Source organism: Podarcis cretensis (genome assembly GCF_951804945.1).
Source record: "Podarcis cretensis genome assembly, chromosome: 3".
Lineage (NCBI taxonomy): Eukaryota > Metazoa > Chordata > Lepidosauria > Squamata > Lacertidae > Podarcis > Podarcis cretensis.
Window position 1 is genome coordinate 73,721,271 of NC_137172.1, and position 18,689 is coordinate 73,739,959.

At 40.2% G+C, this 18,689-nt stretch overlaps 2 protein-coding genes across 5 annotated transcripts in view; one reads left to right on the forward strand and one right to left on the reverse strand.

Annotated features, from left to right (window-relative positions):
- Nucleotides 1–6,267, forward strand: part of WASF1 (WASP family member 1) — a 48,638-nt gene extending 42,371 nt beyond the window's left edge. For all 4 annotated transcript variants that reach the window (XM_079971669.1, XM_079971670.1, XM_079971668.1 and 1 more), the window contains 4 exons: nt 330–502; nt 1,541–1,720; nt 2,713–3,308; nt 5,339–6,267. In XM_079971669.1, the coding sequence (XP_079827795.1) occupies nt 330–502; nt 1,541–1,720; nt 2,713–3,308; nt 5,339–5,496 (1,107 nt within the window). In that variant the 3' untranslated portion in view covers nt 5,497–6,267. The remainder of the gene's footprint in view (nt 1–329; nt 503–1,540; nt 1,721–2,712; nt 3,309–5,338) is intronic.
- Nucleotides 1–10,575, reverse strand: part of CDC40 (cell division cycle 40) — a 92,399-nt gene extending 81,824 nt beyond the window's left edge. Inside the window, exon 1 of the mRNA XM_079971661.1 lies at nt 10,488–10,575. Coding sequence (XP_079827787.1) covers nt 10,488–10,553 — 66 coding nt within the window. The 5' untranslated portion in view covers nt 10,554–10,575. The remainder of the gene's footprint in view (nt 1–10,487) is intronic.
- Between the last annotated feature and the right edge of the window lie 8,114 nt (nt 10,576–18,689).

Here is an 18,689-nt window from a genome sequence, read left to right on the forward strand (position 1 = left end):
TGCACGACATCTTATATAATGTCAGATAAAGTGGACTGAGTGCTTATATAGATGAAATGCATGTTTCTACTCCTTATAGCCTCCATTCAAACACTTTCTTCAGCGTTTCTCAATTAGCATGATTTACAAAGCATAATAGCTGAAGTAATAAAAAATGGTTCTATATGTACAAATAAATGTTTGAATCAGTTGTAGTGATAAGCCTTACTGATCTATTTTGAATTTTGTATTTGTACTATAATTAAGTAATTTTGTTGGTGTTATAACAGATTGTATTATAGTTTGCCAGGAAGAACAGTTGTCAATTTATTTTTTGTGCTATTTTGTAGCAGAAGAATTTAGATCGTCCTCATGAACCGGAAAAAGTGCCGCGGGCTCCTCATGACAGGCGCAGAGAGTGGCAGAAGTTAGCCCTGGGTCCAGAGCTTGCTGAAGATGACGCCAGTCTCTTACATAAGCACATTGAAATTGCTAATGGCCCTGCGTCACATTTTGAGACGAGGTTTTCTTTTTTACTTCTTACTTTTAGTAGCTAATTATTTTGTATATTAGTTATAAAAACAAAGATTGGCCAGTTTGTAAAATTATTTTTCATAGAATTTAGAAAACTTGAGGCCATTGTTTGAACTTTCGATATCGTAGACAAAATGCTCATGAGTTTATGCTATCCATCACATCAAATTGTATTCCTCTCCTGACCTAGCAGCTTTTTTTCATTTATTGTCTGCATAGATTTTTGAGCCGCATAATCACCTGAGGCCTGTTATGACAACACATTCCCACTATACCCATTTATATATTTGGATGTACACATGCTGTTTTTATGCTGGTTCTTCAGACAACCTCCAACTACCAGCGGTTGCCATTCCGCCCACTACACTCCTACTGCTGTTGTGATCCCTCCTTCATTGTTCAGCTGTTCCTCCTTTAGTGTCTAAGCCAGTGGTGTCCAAACTTTTTTCAAAGAGGGCCAGATTTGATGAAGTGAAGAGCCGTGGGGGCTGACCAAAGGGTCAAACAAAGTTGTTGACCTTTTTTTAGGATTGAAGTTGTTGAGGCTTTTTTAGGATTTACCCCAGGAAATAAACTGCCACAGGGGCCGGATTAGGCCCCCGAAACAGACTTTGGACATGCCTGGTCTAAGTCTTTGTCCTCCTTTTGCCTCTATGTTTCAGAGAACCAGAAATCCCCTTTATTTGCTTTCTACTTTGCGATTAGAAGAACTCAACCTACCATTTACATTATTTACTGTTATTTGTATACTCTGTTAACATACAAAGATTGTTACAGAGTAACGTAAGCAAAAAATATTCGCTAAATGCTTGCGAAGTGCTTCCTTTATACTTGCAGTGCTACCTTGTGTAACCTAGTTTGTCATGTTCTACTGATCATTTTGTACTGTTTCTGTCTTTGGTCTTAACCCCATACAAACTTTCAGAAGGACTGTCTTCATTCTTTTGAGGTTCTTGAAACCAATAGGGCTGTAGACAGGATGCAAAATTAGCATATACAATTTGTAAGTGGATTTATATCTTTTCAGACCTCAGGCATATGTGGAACACATGGATGGACCCTATTCTCTTTCTGCATTGCCATACAGCCAGATGACTGAATTGCTGAGTAGAGCAGAGGAACGTGTCTTAGTCAGGCCACATGAGCCACCCCCACCTCCACCAATGCATGGAGCAGGAGATGTGAAACCCATTCCACCCTGTGTCAGGTATGAAACACTTAAAATACTAATTCAGGACACCTTTTCATTAAACTGACAAAGTGGGGGAAAGATTGGTCTTGGCTATAGGCAAATCAACCTGTCAAGGAACTAAAAGGCATTGAATGCTTGTTTGCCAAATACTTTGATATACTGTACTATAATAAATACAGAACTTAACATTGAGATTTCAGTTTTGTTATATTATTACTGAAAGAAAACTTACATTTTAAAAAAACCAAAAATCAGTTTTTCGAAGTTTCTTTTAAAGTACTTCTATCTTGTTCAGTACAAAACACTCTAAAGCGTAGGTCTAAAAAACAGACTTCAAACACAACTTTATATGAGTTTTAGAGTGTTTTCCACTGCAGGACACAGGCACTAATTTTTGAAAATAAGGTAAGGAAAATACCCTGCTTCAGCTCACACAGTATTAGCCATGTGGGGACCTGGCTTGAGACATAGGCTTCAAGAAATGAACACATTCCAAAATGTAGTTGTCAGTTTGTTAACATGATTAGAGATAAGTTTAATACTAGTTCCCAGTTCTAAAGTGTTTTCATGCTATGCTTTAAAAGCAGGTGTGGGGAACCTATAGCACTCCAGATGTTGTTGGGACTTCAACTCTCACCAGCTGCAACCACCTTGGCCAATGGTCAGGAATAATGGGAATTGCAGTCTAATACCATAAAGAGGACCACAGATCCCTCACCCCTGCTTTAAGGGTATTTCAAGTTGCTTTCAGTCTAGCACTGGCCATGTGACAGAATTTATGGAACATTCTCAAAAAGTGAAAGCGTAAATAATGCAGTGTTGTTGTTACATTGTTTGTGTAGTAAAAGCTTGTAGTAAATGACTAAACTATGGTATCCTTTAGCACGCTTGTGCAAAAATATATCTGCAATAGCCTTATTACTGGAGTTTAATTGAAAGTTAAATATAAATGCCCTGTGGCCAGCTTTCACTCTTATAGTAATCACTTGGAGTGTTTTTCATTTCAGCTCTACCACAGGTTTGACTGAAAATCGTCCTCAGTCACCTGCTACTGGCAGAACACCAGTGTTTGTGAGTCCTACTCCTCCTCCTCCACCACCACCCCTTCCATCCGCCTTGTCAACTTCTTCATTAAGATCTGCAATGACTTCCACTCCACCACCTCCAGTGCCGCCGCCTCCACCCCCTCCAACAGCTGTTTTGCAAGCTCCAGCTGTGCCTCCGCCCCCAGCTCCTCTCCAGATTGCTCCTGGAGTGCTTCACCCTGCTCCTCCTCCCATTGCACCTCCTCTGGCACAACCCTCTCCTCCCGTCACCAGAGCGGCCCAAGTCTGTGAAGCCATTCCAGTTCCACAGGGCGAAATGCAAGGACTTCCTCCACCTCCTCCTCCTCCTCCATTGCCACCTCCTGGCATCCGACCCTCATCACCTGTTACAGCACTCTCCCACACTCCCACATCTGTTGCCCCTGGGGCTCACGTTCCAATAATGCCTCCATCACCACCTTCACAAGTCACTCCTGCTCCTGAACCCAAGCGTCACCCATCAACACTACCTGTCATCAGCGATGCCAGAAGTGTCCTTCTGGAAGCAATACGAAAAGGTATCTCTTCTGTTCATTGGTTAGCAGCGTTATTTGTTTAATGAATCAAATACTCTCTTAGCAGATTTAATGTTTTCAACTAAATTATTTCTGTTGAGGATATTTTAAACACTTCATTGGTTCTGCAAAATAGGCAGATTACCATATATAGATTATTTTCTCATATGCACTTTACATATCCTTGGCTAAAGTGTAAAGGTGACATGTTAGAAGTTTATAAAATTATGCATGGCCTGGGGAAAATAAATAGAGAAAAGCTTTTATCCCTCTGTCACAACACTAGAATTTATGGACACCCAGTGAAGCTGAATGTTGGAAGATTGAGGACAGATAAAAGAAAGTTCTTCATGCAGCACATAGCTAAACTGTGGAACTAAAGAGGATTAGACATAACATAGCCATGATGCCTATGTTTTGCCTTCACAGTTGGAGGTGACAAGGCCACAGGAGGGGAAAACCACAGGAGGGGAGAGCGCTCTTGTGCTCAAATCCTGCTTGTGGATTTCCCATCAGCTTCTGGTTGGCCACTTTGAGAACAGGTTGTTGGGCGAGATGGGCTCCTTAACATAAGAATGTAAAAGTGGTTTCATATAAATGTTAGCTGAAGAAGTGTTCACACGACAGAACAATTGGCCTACAGTTTTATGACCATGAGGTTATAGCATTATTTAAATGTTTCTTTAAATTGAACCAGAATGACTTTAAAAAATCCACAATTTATGTAATAAATAGAAAAACCAGGTTTTCCTTCTATTAATTGCAAATTGTTTAACCAATTAAATACAGATAGATATTGTGCTGGTCATGTTACATCCTTCTGCCAACCTAAAAACTATGATAATTTTCATGGCGTCGGTCTTTTTACATTGTCAACTTTAGATAATTAGTAGCTTGAGAATGGTTTCAGAAAAGCTGTGTATTTTGTCAACTTAAATAAAGCAAAGCAGAAAGGGGGTGGGCATATAAGACAATCACCAAGTGGTATTCTGCTTTGTGTATATACTGCATATCCCAACATTGGAAGGTCAGGCTTGCTTAACATTTGGAGAGCATGTGCTCTTAGACGTGGTTCTACAGGATAATTTGAGAGAGACTAGTTTTATCTCCTGGGAGTCTTAGTCACCATATCAGAGGCTACAATTTTTATAGCAATTTAGCAGCAAACCTCGGAATATTTATTGAGGGAGTTGTTGACATTTCCCTTTGCTGTTAAATTACTCTGAAATAATAAAAGAAGCCATTATCCCATTTCTACTAGACTTTGCTGCAGTTTACTCTTCACGTGTGACTCTCTCCACGTGCAACTAACTATGCAGGCAGAATTTATTTTTTAATTAACAGTAAGGAGAAGTTGGATTTTTTTCATATGAGCAACTGTTATTGATGAGTTTAGAACCCTAAAAAGGACAATGAAGAAGAAAAAAAGAGTATATAATATTTATTGTTGCTAATGCTTACTGGTAGGATTAGCATCCATCAGCCTTCTATTTGAGCTGATTTCTAAAGCTACCAGGAAAAAACTTCAGTGTCACTAAAGGACCATTGAACAAACAGAAGTTTGTTGTTGCTTTTTACAGTAAAAGCATGATTGAAAAGAATATATGCCTCTCAAAAAGACATCTGCATTAGTAGCCAATTATAACTTCAACCTTTGTTACTTCTTGTTGTTGTTTTTTTTTAAGTAGAAATAGCTTATGTTCATGAGGAGAAACTGGAGTCTCATTGTGTGATAACGGCATTTTTATGCCTTATGATATATTTCCATACACTTATGTCCTTAGGAGAGGAATCAAAACAATTTTCTCTATGTTACATGAAATCCCCTCCCTGTATAAACCTATAGCCATATACAAACTAGTGTTTTGTGGAGATTTGCAAGATACCGGGGAAACCGCAAATGCATGAACTATAAAAAGCTGTCTAAAACAATTGAGAATTTTTGGCATTGCTTTGAACAAAGCAAGTTCATATTAGCATGTCTGATAAATATGGTGTACACAGTACTATTAATTCCCCCCATGTACTTTTAGGTATTCAGTTACGAAAAGTTGAAGAGCAACGTGAACAAGAAGCTAAACACGAGCGTGTTGAGAATGATGTTGCCACCATCTTGTCTCGTCGCATTGCTGTGGAATACAGTGATTCAGAAGATGACTCAGAGTTTGATGAAGTTGACTGGTTGGAGTAGAATGGATATATGCTACAAAACTGAATGCTGATGTCCATTGTGGTGCTTGTTCTTTAAAACTGTTTGGTCATTTCTAGTGTTTTTGTATTTTCTTTATATAATCCATGTTTTTCTACTTTTCAGTTCACAAAATGTTGGCACATCTTTGAAACTAAATGTTTTACAGTGATACAGCTCTTTTAAAAGAGTGTAATTTTGTTCCAGTAGACCACTAAGTATTAAGCATGGGCAGCTGTTGGTAGAGTAGCAGATTTAAATTTTCTGGCATATCTTTAACTGTGCACTTTGTGAATTTTAAGTTATGAAGGCAGAAGCTTCCAGGAGAGTTGTACGTAGTAATGAGCATTACTACACTGTTAACAGTTTAAAAACAGAGAAGGGTGTAATCCATCAAGTGCTGCAATTCCCAGGTACTTCATAGGGATTTGAGCAGGAGAAGAACTTGGGGGTTTGCACCCTAGTTATTACTGCCTTGATTAAATCTGTACATTACAAGGTACATATAGTTCTAGCAGCACTGGACACACTGAAAGAAAAACAAATAATGATCTTTGGGGGTTTTATTGTTGTTTTTAATTAAAAATTATGGCCTTATTTGAATGTTTTAAGATTTTCTTTACTGGTACCTATTGTGTGATACTATTTTGCCTGCTTGAGAGTTTGACCCTCCTCCCCCACCTTGTGAAATCTTCTGACTTAGCCATTCTATGTAACTTATGTAACTGTTAGAAATAACAGTTTGATTTAAATAAATGGTTTGTTTTAAATGTTTCTAGCTGTTGCTTTTTTCAGCACCGAGCCACTTTAAGAGCATTACTATATAAGAAACAAAAACAACAGCAGACAACACCAATGTTTGGATGAATTTGTAGCCCTACTCAGAGGGAATTTATTGCCTCAAGTAAGTCAGGAACTACTTAGTATGAATCAACCAATCACACTAACCAAAATTAAAACAATTGCTTGTTTCTTAAATTAGCTGTGCTATGAAAACATTAGCTTCAGCTGAATTTACCCAATCCTCAAGTTCTTTATCTATAGATTAATCATAATTAATAATTGTTAGCATTGGAAAACACGGGCCATCACCTTAAAAAACAACCACCACCATGTATTTATATAACAAAATATTGTTGCTTTTTGTCTGTGTGGTATGTATCTGCAATTTTATTCCTTCCCAAACAGCTAAAATAACAAAAAGGGTCAAAACACCAGTTTGATTTAGCTAAGTAATGAAGAACCTAAGGCACTGTTTAGTTTAACACGAAATAACCTAGCTTCTCAATTCTAACAGTCTGCGTAGTAAGGCAATGTGTAACTGACAGCCAGAGAACTCGTAGCTCTTACTCTTTCCAAAGTAGGCTGATGATCATTAGCAGGTGGGAGGCTGTTTTATATTTCCTGCTCTGTACTACAGAGCAATCTATTATGCCTCTCAAAAGAACCCATAAAGCAGCTTGATGGTAAATTCTGCCTTCAAAGAAATGTTTGTGTGCCAAGAAGTGCTGCCAGAAATAACTATGGTGAATCACGCATAATCTGTAATCTATATAAAGGAGGGGGGTTTTTTTGTCTCCTAATATGTTCTAATGAACAGATTAATTAGAACTAAACTAACAGCTATAAATATTTTGTCTACAGATAAGCTTTCCAACCTTGACGAGGGAGATTCTCTGTAAGTAAGTGATGTTTTGCAAGAATTTGGATCAACTGAGAGATATGCCTACTACTTTCTACCCAAAGCAAACCATTGCCTGTGGCAGTCTCTTTACCTTGTTTCTCTGGGAAATGGGCTGACTGATTCATTTGCTATGATTAGCAGCCATGTTTCTGCACAGTGCTAGTCAGCCATTTCAGAGACACACCTGATAATTGCTACCTAGGTACTACCATGCACTTTCTGTGTACTTCATCCTTTTTCATTGGTGTTTTAAACAAGCAAAATTACTGCCATGGTTTTTCAAATTCTGTGCAAATAAAAGCTGAATTCTGCAAAACATACATAATTTTTGCAAAGTGAACTATGTTTTCTGCACTTCTGTGTAAGAAGAAAATATTGATTTTGATATTGGTCACAGAAATCATTCTGAAACTCAATTCCCCCCCAGACATTTGTCTAGTCTCAATAAATGTGGATATAGGCCTGAACGTGTTCAGTTTGGAGAGACAGCTAAGCAGGACTTAGTTTTGCAAATAGTCTTTATCCTGATAAGACAGAGGGGCTACTGTGCCTGCAGATGGTGTTTGCACTCTCCATGAAGGACTAGGTTTATCTTTTGCAGATGCTTATAGCTCTGGTCCTGTCAAGTAGCTCAAGTGGCATGGAGAGGTTCCTTTCAGCTAACACTGGTGCACCTTCTCTTCAAGCTGGAATAGCCTGGCCACAATCATTCATGTTCTGGTACATCTCAAATTACTGCAACCCATTTTACATGGGACTGCCCTTGAAGAGTGCAAAAGCTGCAGTTAGCATAGAATATTGCAGTTAAGATTACTCAGTGGGGCCAAACTGATGGAATGCATCTCTCACCAGTTTTGAAACAGCTGCACTGGCTCCATTCTGAGACCAAGTTTTAAAGTTGAAAATTCTAAATGGCCTGGGACCAGGCTCACTTAAGAACTGCCTCCTCCCAATTGAGATCCACCTCAAATGCCCCTCTTCAGATTTATGGGGGTGGGGATCTGAGTTGTGGCATTTCAACTCTGGTCCGATGTGGAGACCTTGTTACCACCCAGACCATATCTTGTGCTTTAATGAGTTGTCTAGTTTCACCAATCTTTCTTCTTGTTTTTATATTATGTTATTGTTAATTTTTAATCTACATTTGCCACTCTGAGACATTTCACTGACGAGCTGATTAGAAATGTCCCCAATAAATAAATACATTAAATTGCACAACTCAGCTTTACTTGCTTCAGAAAGTTGGAGGGTGTGAAGAGGAGACACCCCTACCTATATTGCCACTGAATACCTCATCTGTAAGTTAATTGTGTTTGTATTTTGACACTATGCTGAATATGACTAACAAATTGTCTAATCCAACAAGCTACCATACTCGCTGTCATATGGCATGAAGCAGTACCATGAAGTTGCCAGTGCTCATCTCCTGTTGAAAACTGTTTGCTTCTACATGACTCAGCAATAACCTTACATGGCTTCTGGAGCCTGTGTTAATGAGATAGAAAGTGGGGGCATTGGTGGTCTTTCCAGAAAACAACACCCCAGCAGCCTTCCTGGAGGCTAATGCAATGCCTGATAGCATCATCTTGGTGCCACTCTGCCCCAGTTAACACTGCAGTGTTATGTAGCCATGTGCTCAAGTTTTAACAGTATGACCAGTTGTGACACAGAAATATGCCCCTCACAAGGTTATTGGCAGTGCTGGCAGTGACACCCACACAATGCTTCTTAGCAGTCAGTCTGATAGTGTGCAGATTTTTCTTCTACACATAATCCCTACACATATGAATCCTGATCCATATGAGAATCCTCACATGGAAGTTTCTCTATGCAGATAATCCTGGCTATATTAGGACTATCACTATCATTATTATATTTACTTATACCCTGCCTTTTTCCCTGACAAGACTGAAGGCAGCTGACAGATTTTTTTTTTTTAAATTGCCTATATATATATATACTAAACACTGATATAATTAAAACTATATACATATAAAATCTGTTTAAACATACAAATAATTATAATAAAAACAGCATGGCACCAGCCCTTTTGTTAAAAGTCCATTTCCAAAAACCTGGTAGAAGAAGAAAGTCTTCACCTGCCAACCAAAGGACAGCAAAGAGGGAGCCAGTCTAGCTTCTTGGGGAAGGGGGGAGTTCCAAAGTCAGGGGGCAGCCACCAAGAAGGCCCTGTTCTGTGTCCCCACCAAACATGCCTGTGAAAGTGGTGGGACTGAAGAGAAAGACCTCCCCTGAAGATCTCAAAACCCAGACAGGTTCGTATGAGGGAATATGGTCTTTCAGATATCTTGGACCTAAGCTGTATAGTATTTTATAGGTCAAAACTTTGAATTGTGCCCAGAAACAGACTGGTAGCCAGTGGAGCTGTTGTAGCAAGGAAATAGTATGCTCCCTACAATCAGCCCCAGTCAGCAACTTGGCTGCAGCTCTTTGAGTTTTTGAGTACTTTTCAAAGGCAACCCTATGTAGAGTATGTTACAGTATTCCAAATGTAATATAACAATACACTTCATGTATAATTCCTGCATCATGCTAACTTTGGTGAACTACTAAACACGAAGAAGAAAATGAAACATTACAATTTCTAAACAAGTATTGAGTGGGTAGGATTTTGAAACAAACATTTTCCTGAATCCACATTATTTCAAGGTCTGTGTCCTCTCAGTGTACAGAGCAGATCATAGGATTTGTGGAGTCTGAATGAATGGTATTGTATACTCCATAGAGGAGACGGCTCTGTGCACCTCTGTGTGTTATGGTTCATTTCCCCCTCACCCTTCCCCCACCACAATACCCGTTTCCTGTTTTCCAGTTCTACACTAAAATGCTGTACAGAAAATACTAGAATCCCCTTAGGAACAGTCTCAAAAATGATCATTGCTTGACATTTGCAAAACAGTGATACTATCATATAGAATGGGAGAGGAAAACAGTTTAAGGTTTGGTAGTTTTCAATTAATTAGCATGTTGGAATTGGAGTTCAAGGGTCAGTCATGCCATAAAGACAGGCACCTGGCAGGACATTTGATTATGCTCCTTGTGTGTTTTGGTGAACACCATCACACTGGAAAGAAGGGGGGGGGGGAGATGCATTTCTGCATATACATGGACATTACACAGGGCTCTGCATACAGAAGATCCCAAACATAGTCCTTGGCATCACCAGCAGTTTTGGGAGATACTGAGCCCCAGGAGAACTGCCACTAGCCAAACATGAAATACTGGATTACATACAGAATGCATACAGGAGGTCGCATAAATATTATAAAGTGGAACTTGCACAACTCACATATCTCAGTGTCTCAGGGTTCTTCTGAAGTTCCATAACAGTTTTCCTCTTGTCATTTATTTTCATTCTATATCAGCAACTTCACAATCCCCACAGATGAAATTTGTCATTTTGATCCTTTATTGGGCTTTCGGAATCTGTGGGAATAAAATACTCTCTTTTACCTTTTGAAAAGAGGGTTTTAAGAATAATCATGTCATGTTGCTTTCTTCCCCAGTCTAATCCTCTATTTATAGAATCAAAGAATTGTAGAATTGGAAGGTGCCCAAGAGTCATCTAGTCTTATCCCCCGGAATGCTCCTTGATTTACACCATGCTTGTAAGTAAGAAATAGAATGGTAGCCATTATAGTTTGCGCAAATGTTTGCATCAGCACAAAAATACAAAATCCTCTCAGTTCCATAGACTGGATGGATGGATGCAAATTCTGTAATTGCAGAATGGCTAAATTTTAAACTGACTGATTACATTTTTTTAAAAAGTTATTAAAAGGTTTATCATAAAATCATAGAGTTGGAAGAGAACCAGGTATCATCTAGTCCAACCTCCTCAATGCTCAGTCCCCCATCCATTTTGAAACCAAACCAGACCTTGCTTAACTTTGCAAATGTGCTAGCAGTTTTATTGCTACACCAGCATCCCTTACAGATTGGGGGTTACAGTAAAAAGTTAACATCTCATGTAAACTTCTCATGGTTACCAGAGCTGCCTTTCTATCTCCTGACATGCATTCTTGTGTTTATTGCCAATATAAGTTTTATTATGTACATTTGGTAGCCTTTTATTCTTTTAAAAAAAGTTATGTTTATAACAATTGCATGCCAATCTTGATCTGAAATGAATACTGCATGGAGTCCATGTCATAGATAGCTGTAGGGAAGAATGAGGGCCCTCTGCTGCTCAGCATGCCAACAGTTTTTTAAGCCCAAAATTGTGATGTGGCAAAATATTAGCTAGCTTATTATTTTTGGGAAAATAATATCTAAGCACCCACTCTATTCTTGAGATTGTAATTTGTTTTAAAATGGTGGTGATGTTGTTGTTAATTCAATTTATATACACCCGTTATCAAAAGTTCCCAGGGTGGTGTAAAACATTAAAAACATAATAAAAAGCATAATAACAGACAGCATAACAATAAAATAAACATACTGACATATTGACAGCAACAACATCTCTGCATAGTGTGTATATGTTAAAACCAGGACCAGCAGGATACAGCTGAGGTCGCATGGTAAAGCAAAGTCGTCCACAGTGCCTGTCTCTCTAGATTGTGTGTTGTGCCACACCTCCACGGCAGCCATGTGATGTTATGCTGCACACCCGCTTCCCATAGCAGCTATTTTGTGACTGGAGCCCACAGAACTCTTTCAAAATTGTAAATGTGCTTACTAGTCCAAGATGGTTGGCAACCTTTGGCTTATGCTCTTGGAAGTAGTATTCAGCCACCATGATTAGTAGCCATTCATTGACTTATCCAGGACTTTGTCTGATCCCCAGGCAAGAAGAAGTTGATCACCTGCAGTTGCTTAAGGGACCCTGCTTTCCACGGTGCTCCAGTCATCCTGCTGATGTTTCACTCACAGCTAATCTTTTTGTTTCAAAAGCCTAATGGAGAAAGAGAAGAAGTAGAATTTAGGACAAGAGTCTGTGAAAATGAAAATGCACACCAACAGGTGGCAGCATCCCCCTGCTTTTCACAATCTGAAGCTCATTAAAGATTTCCAGAAGATCTTTGGAAGAGCTGCTTTTGTGACATTTTATCTACAGAAGTGCATACAAGAAGCATGCGTCCCCTTTTCCATGATCACACCTGAATATTTGGTAAAGGTTCAGTTCACTGCATCCACACGCTGGTGAGCAGAGAGGTGGATGACTGTCTCATATGATGGGGCACATTCATCTCCGCAGACGGCATTTGTGAAACAGTGATGAGTGTGGATATGGGAACATATGGAATATAAGAGTAAGCAAGGCTGCTCTCCCATTAGGCAAAGTCCGGCAACCACTTCAAGCAGCAGGTGCTGGGCAGGGAGGGGGAGAGCAGCAGCTCCCTGGTTGTTGCTCCTAAGGTGCCCTGCCCAGTTCCCTGTGTCTGAAGACACAGCTATGTAGACTATATCACATGCCTTTGCCCCACACTAAATTAGCCTGCTGCCTCAGGTGCTGTGGAAGACCCATTACCGGGGTGAATTAAGATTCAGCTTCAGTTTCTGAGCTGAAGTTGAGTGGTGGTGGGGAACACACATTGTTCTTTGCAACAGGCAGTGAAGTGTCCAGCCCTGTGTGTAAAGTTTATCAGTGATACAAGAATATTGCCATAAGAGGGTTGGGGCTGGGAAGGCAAAACTCCCCAAGCATATGGAATGCAATTACAGAATAGGGCTAGTGAGCAGTGCTTGATTGTAAAAAGTGCCAGATCTTAGGTTCATATTGAAGGTGTTTTCCTCACAAGCAAACATATCAAACTTGGGGCAGGGGGGATTGGCGGAGTGGGGGGGGGCGTGACCACTTTTCCAATGCTGAACTTCCCCTCTCAGAGTTGCTTTGCCAATATTTTAATCGGGCATATTTGCATCCTTGCATTCAGTTGTGGTGTACTAAGGAATTTTGTGGAAAAGCTTCCTGCCTAAGTATGCTTAAATTCACAGTTAGTTTCATAGAATCATAGAATTGTGGAGTTAGAAGCAATCCCAGGGGTCATCTGGTCCAACCCCCTTCAGTGCAGGAAATTGCAACTAAAGCGTCCTGGCAGAAGGCCTCCAACCTCTGCATTGAAACCTGCAGTGAAGGAGAGTCCAGGGGGAGTCCATTCCATTCTTACTTTGGCAGTGCTCTCTAAAGGGCAGTTGCTTCTAAAAATAAAACACATTTACTGATGTTGATAAAATGAAGAGCAGCCTGTCAAGGCCATGTCTACATGTGAGCTTCAAACATGTGCTCAGGAAGCACAGTTGAGCCAGTCTGATACAAACTTTAACATCTAGTGAAGCTGTCTTTTCAGGGAATAGTTTCCTGCACACAGCGGATGCAAAACCTGAAGCTCAATATCTCTTAAACCAGCCTTCGTCAGCCTTATGCCCTTGAAATAGCTGTGTTGGCTGGGGCTGATGGGAAATGTAGTCCAAAACTTCTGAAGGGCACCAGGTTGGCAAAGACTGCCTTAAACTAACCTACCAAAAGCACTTGTGCGGTGGTAAAGTCACAAATGAAAGCAGTTCAGACAACATGAAGTGGCCTATACAGACAGGCATGGATGACAGTTTTAAGACTGATTTGATCTTTCAGTTATAATCATAACTAGCTGCTCCTTTATTTTTTCTTTCTGACTGTACCCTTCCCATCAAACACAGGGATTGCCTCCATCATTCCAACAAGAGGATAAATAAGGACAGTTTTAAAAACTTGAGGAGAAAGGAATCCATCAGTTAAGAGACCTTCTGCCTAGAGGTAAAGCAACCTCAACGCATGATCTCATGGAGAAATTGGATGATGCCCAGTTAACCTGGTTTCAATCTATTCAATTGTGCACATTCATTCTGTTGGGAACCACTCAGAGTGGCTGGGGAAACCCAGCCAGATGGCCGGGTTATAAATAATAAATTATTATTATTATTACTATTATTTGCAAGATACTTGGAACGCAAGGGGAATGGCCTTCATTCTCTTATGTCATTTGAATCTCTATATAACAAATCAAAATATGGCATAAAAGGAGCTGCGACTTTAAATTATAGCATTCTTTTAGAACAATATGCAGGTGATACAGGAGGCCTCCAGACAGTGTGGGAAAGAGACTTGGGGATCCTAATTGCAGATAATAAATTGCAAACAATTTGGCACAACCCATCCCTATGTACAATCTCTGCTCGTTTGCAGGAGACTTCTCTTAAAATTGTATTTCGCTGGCACTTAACTCCACCACGTCTAGCCAAAATAAACACTACCATCTCTCGCCTATGCTGGAAAGGCTGCAGAGTGATAGGCTCATATTTTCATGGATGGTGGAGTTGCACGTTGGTTTACACCTTTGGGGGAAAGGTGTTCCAGATTATTTCCAAAATTACTCAGCAATCCCTTCCACCCAATTCAGCTCTTGCCTTGTTATCCTTAGGCTCAAATTTAAAAAATAACCTTAAATGCAGAGACTGAATTTTTTTTCTATTATCAGCTAATAGAAATCCCCATTGAAACCTGGGTAAATAATATTTGGAATGTGGCTCTATCAGAATGCCTTACTCGCCATAGAAGGGTAATTAAAGGCACTTCAAAGATAGATTTGGCTTCCATTATTTTCCTTTATAAACAAGACAGTATATACTTTCATTCCACCCACAACACAAGAATCTCTGTGGAGAAGATACCTGAATTGACAATGCATAAATAAATGTATTGCTTATGTACTGTGTACTGCATATGAAACTTAAGAATGTACCACTGGACAAGTTACTGTAGTTCTATGTTGTTCTTGTATTTACATGAAAATCAATAAAAAATATTTGAATTAAAAAAAACCACACACACAGGGATTGCCTTTCTAATTTTAAACACGTTAACCCCAGATTTTCATTTTATAAATGACAGCAAAGATGCTTTGCTGATTAAACTACTGCTGTCTACACAAATGCTGAGCTTGTGATCGCATCACGTTCTTGTTCATCAACTGCTTTATTTTTATTTTTATTTAAGTGCCCAAAGTGGAACTTCATAAGTCAAATTCTTTCTAATTCAAAATTTTGACTATAATTTAAAAAAGTCATTTCTCATTGCCAAACACATGATTGTTCAAAACACCTTCATTAATTTACTGTTCAGAGGAGAGTAAACACAGCCAGGAGAAATATCAACTGCACAGATTGTCTTACTTGGCAACTGGTGTAGTTTAGAATAATCTTTGCATGTCATGTGCCCTTGCATGTGTTGCTCTCACCAGCATCTCCTGCACAGCCAGACACCTTCTTACATCACAAGACAGTCTCAAGCATAAATAAACACTCAGAATTCAGGTTTATTTTGAAATAAGTCTTATTGAAATCAGTGGGGCCTACTTTTGAGCAAGCATAGCTAGTATTTATCAGGTTTCCTTACATCCTTTGGCAATTCACATGTTTTCTTCCAGATCACCTACGTCTTTTCACAGATCATTTTTTACATACTGACTAACTAACTACAGTAATAAATTATGTTATGGGGCTATGAGCAAAGTATGTATACCAAAACCCTTTGGGTTGAAAACCCCTAACTCACACATTACGGCAAACTAAGCAGTGGTGGCTGACACAAGCCTTATTTAATTGATATCTCAAACTGCTGTACAGCAATCATGACTGCTATGTAGTTTTTCAAAATGGGTATTCCCATATTTTAGTTTTGGCATTGCAAAAATCCCAGAAGTGTGAATTTTGAAGGATAGTTATGCTTGTGCAGTGGTGCCCCGCAAGACGAATGCCTCGCAAGACGAAAAACCCGCTAGACGAAAGGGTTTTCAGTTTTTCGAGGCGCTTCGCAAGACGAATTTCCCTATGGGCTTGCTTTGCAAGACGAAAACGTCTTGCGATTTTTTTCGCTTTTTTCTCCCTTTTTCTAAGCCGCTAAGCCGCTAATAGCCGCTAAGCCGCTAAGCCGCTAATAGCTGCTAGATCTTAGGTTGCTTCGCAAGACGAAAAAACCGCTAGACGAAGAGTCTCGCGGAATGGATTCTTTTCATCTTGCGAGGCACCACTGTGTATTGTTTTGGGAACCAAATTCCTACCCCATCCCTACTAAAAATACAAATGCAAAATGGATAATAAAAACATAATCATGAAAAAGAAAAACACCCAGCAGGGCAATGAAAACACAAAAACCATTTCAAGTACACATACAGTACTTTGGGTTTTTTTACAGTTGTGGACAAGAATTGAGGCATTTGGGGTATAAGATGCCAGAGGGTTTCAGTAGTGAGACCCAGATGCCTTACTGTCTCTGTACCACAAAGGCTACCACTACAGACGGTCATATTGCACCTCCTAGGGTTCAAGTGACACGAAGAGCGAGTATGGCCCAATACAAGCCACTTGGCCCTATAAAGCTACTGACTTTGGTCTGGTTCTTCAGCTTGACCTCTCCACCTGGACCAGGGGTCTGCAACCTTTAAGACAAAAAGAGCCACTTGGACCCATTTCTGAAGAAAAAAAACTGGGAGCCGCAAAACTCGTCATTATAAAAATAACTTTTTTGTCACTTTTTTATTATTTCTTTGTTTGACCCCTCAGAATTACTCCTCCTCATAGAAATAAACATTAAATTAACAAGTTACCTTTTTGTTTGTGTGTGTTCTTCACTCCCCTTCAAAACAGTGAGCAGCGTACATGCCCCCTTTCAATGCAGTGACCAGCGTACATGCCCCTTACAATGTAGCGGGCGGGCGGGCGGGAAGGTGACATCGGGACGGTGCGTAACTAACGCACACATCGCCCCCATGCGACGTCACAGCCAGTACAGCGCCCGCCACAGTGGGGAGTGTCGGGGCGCACAATGCGCCTCCTCCCCTCGCTAGTATCCGCCCCGGAGCCGCGGCAAAGGTGTAAAAGAGCCACATGCGGCTCCGGAGCCGTGGGTTGCTGACCCCTGGCCTGGACAAAGGAATTATGGAAAAGTCTTCATTGTGAGGAGGGTGGCTGAGAAAAGGACTGAAGCAGAGGGGAAGGTAGTGAGAAAGAGTTTGAAGCTGGCTGCATGGTCATAATTTAACATGTGAGGTTTCATGGTACCTCCAACAGCTTGTGTGTCCTAAAAAAGAAGTTTACCAACTTCCTTCTTGGGGATGCTATAATCTGCACTAAGCTGCCTTCTGTTTTGTTTTTCTTTGAGGACGTTTGCTGAAAGGCAGACAAATGTCTTCCCTTTTTTTCACCATACTACTTAGTTTGACAAAGAAAGTATTGATTTTACCTGATATAACCCATCCTCATGGCATCTCACTGTTTTTCAGCAGGGAAACTTGTTTTCTGCTGATTTATTACATATTGATCCTATGCTTATTTGCTTTAATATTTCACTCAGTATGGAGCCTCTGTGAACCAACTAGCAATTTGTCTGTTTGTTCTTTCTGCCCTTTATAATAAGCATACTCTTTCCCACCATTTTCTAGAAGAGTTTCTGTACTAGAACATTCATCTCTCATCCTCTGTTCATCATCAGCCATGTTGAGATTATTCATCACCAAACTTAAAGGAGCAATCAAAGCAGCATAAAGATTGCAAAGCACATCAAAGAAGCCTTATATAATTTACAAAAAAATCAGCCCTTTTAATTCATTTCTTTGCAATAATGGAGTCAAAATATTTTAAAAATGCCACGCCCTGCTCCTCCACAGGAAAGTGTGTCACCTGGTATTTAGAGTTGCGTAATGTAATTGACTCATGGCTTATCCCTACTCCCTTTTGTTCCGCTGCTTTTCTCCAGGGAAAACCACTGTTTAGCATGCAATCGGAGCAAATGGCAATTTGTCTTTTCTCCAGATTGACGTTTGCTTCAATTTAGAGCTAAAGAGCAGGTTTTCCCTAGTAATGGAGCAGGGCCAGCACTTTCTATGCACAGAACAAGTGGAAATGTCCTAAGTCTGGGGAGATCCGGGTTCAAATATCACCTCAGTTTTGAAACAAACTAGGTCATCACCTTCAACTGGTGCAACTGGGCCTACAGCTGGGCCACAGCCTGATCTATAGTAGAACACCAGCAGCATTACTTCTCAGGGTTCCTTCTTTGAGGGAGGACTAGAGGATTACAGCAAATAATTATACGACCTTCCACAGACATCTGAGGGCAGCCTTGCATATGCTTCTAATGTAATAATAATAATAATTTATTATTTGTACCCCGCCCATCTGGCTGGGTTTCCCCAGCCACTCTGGGTGGCTTCCATAGAAACCAAAAATACACTAAAATATCACAGATTAAAAACTTCCCTGAACAGGGCTGCCTTAAGACGTCTTCTGAACGTCAAGTAGTTATTTATCACTTTGACATCTGATGGGAGGGCGTTCCACAGGGCGGGCGCCACTACCAAGAAGGCCCTCTGCCTGGTTCCCTGTAGCTTTGCTTCTCGCAATGAGGGAACTGCCAGAAGGCCCTCGGTGCTGGACCACCGTGTCCGGGCAGAACGATGGGGGTGGAGACGCTCCTTCAGGTATACTGGACCGAGGCCATTTAGGGCTTTAA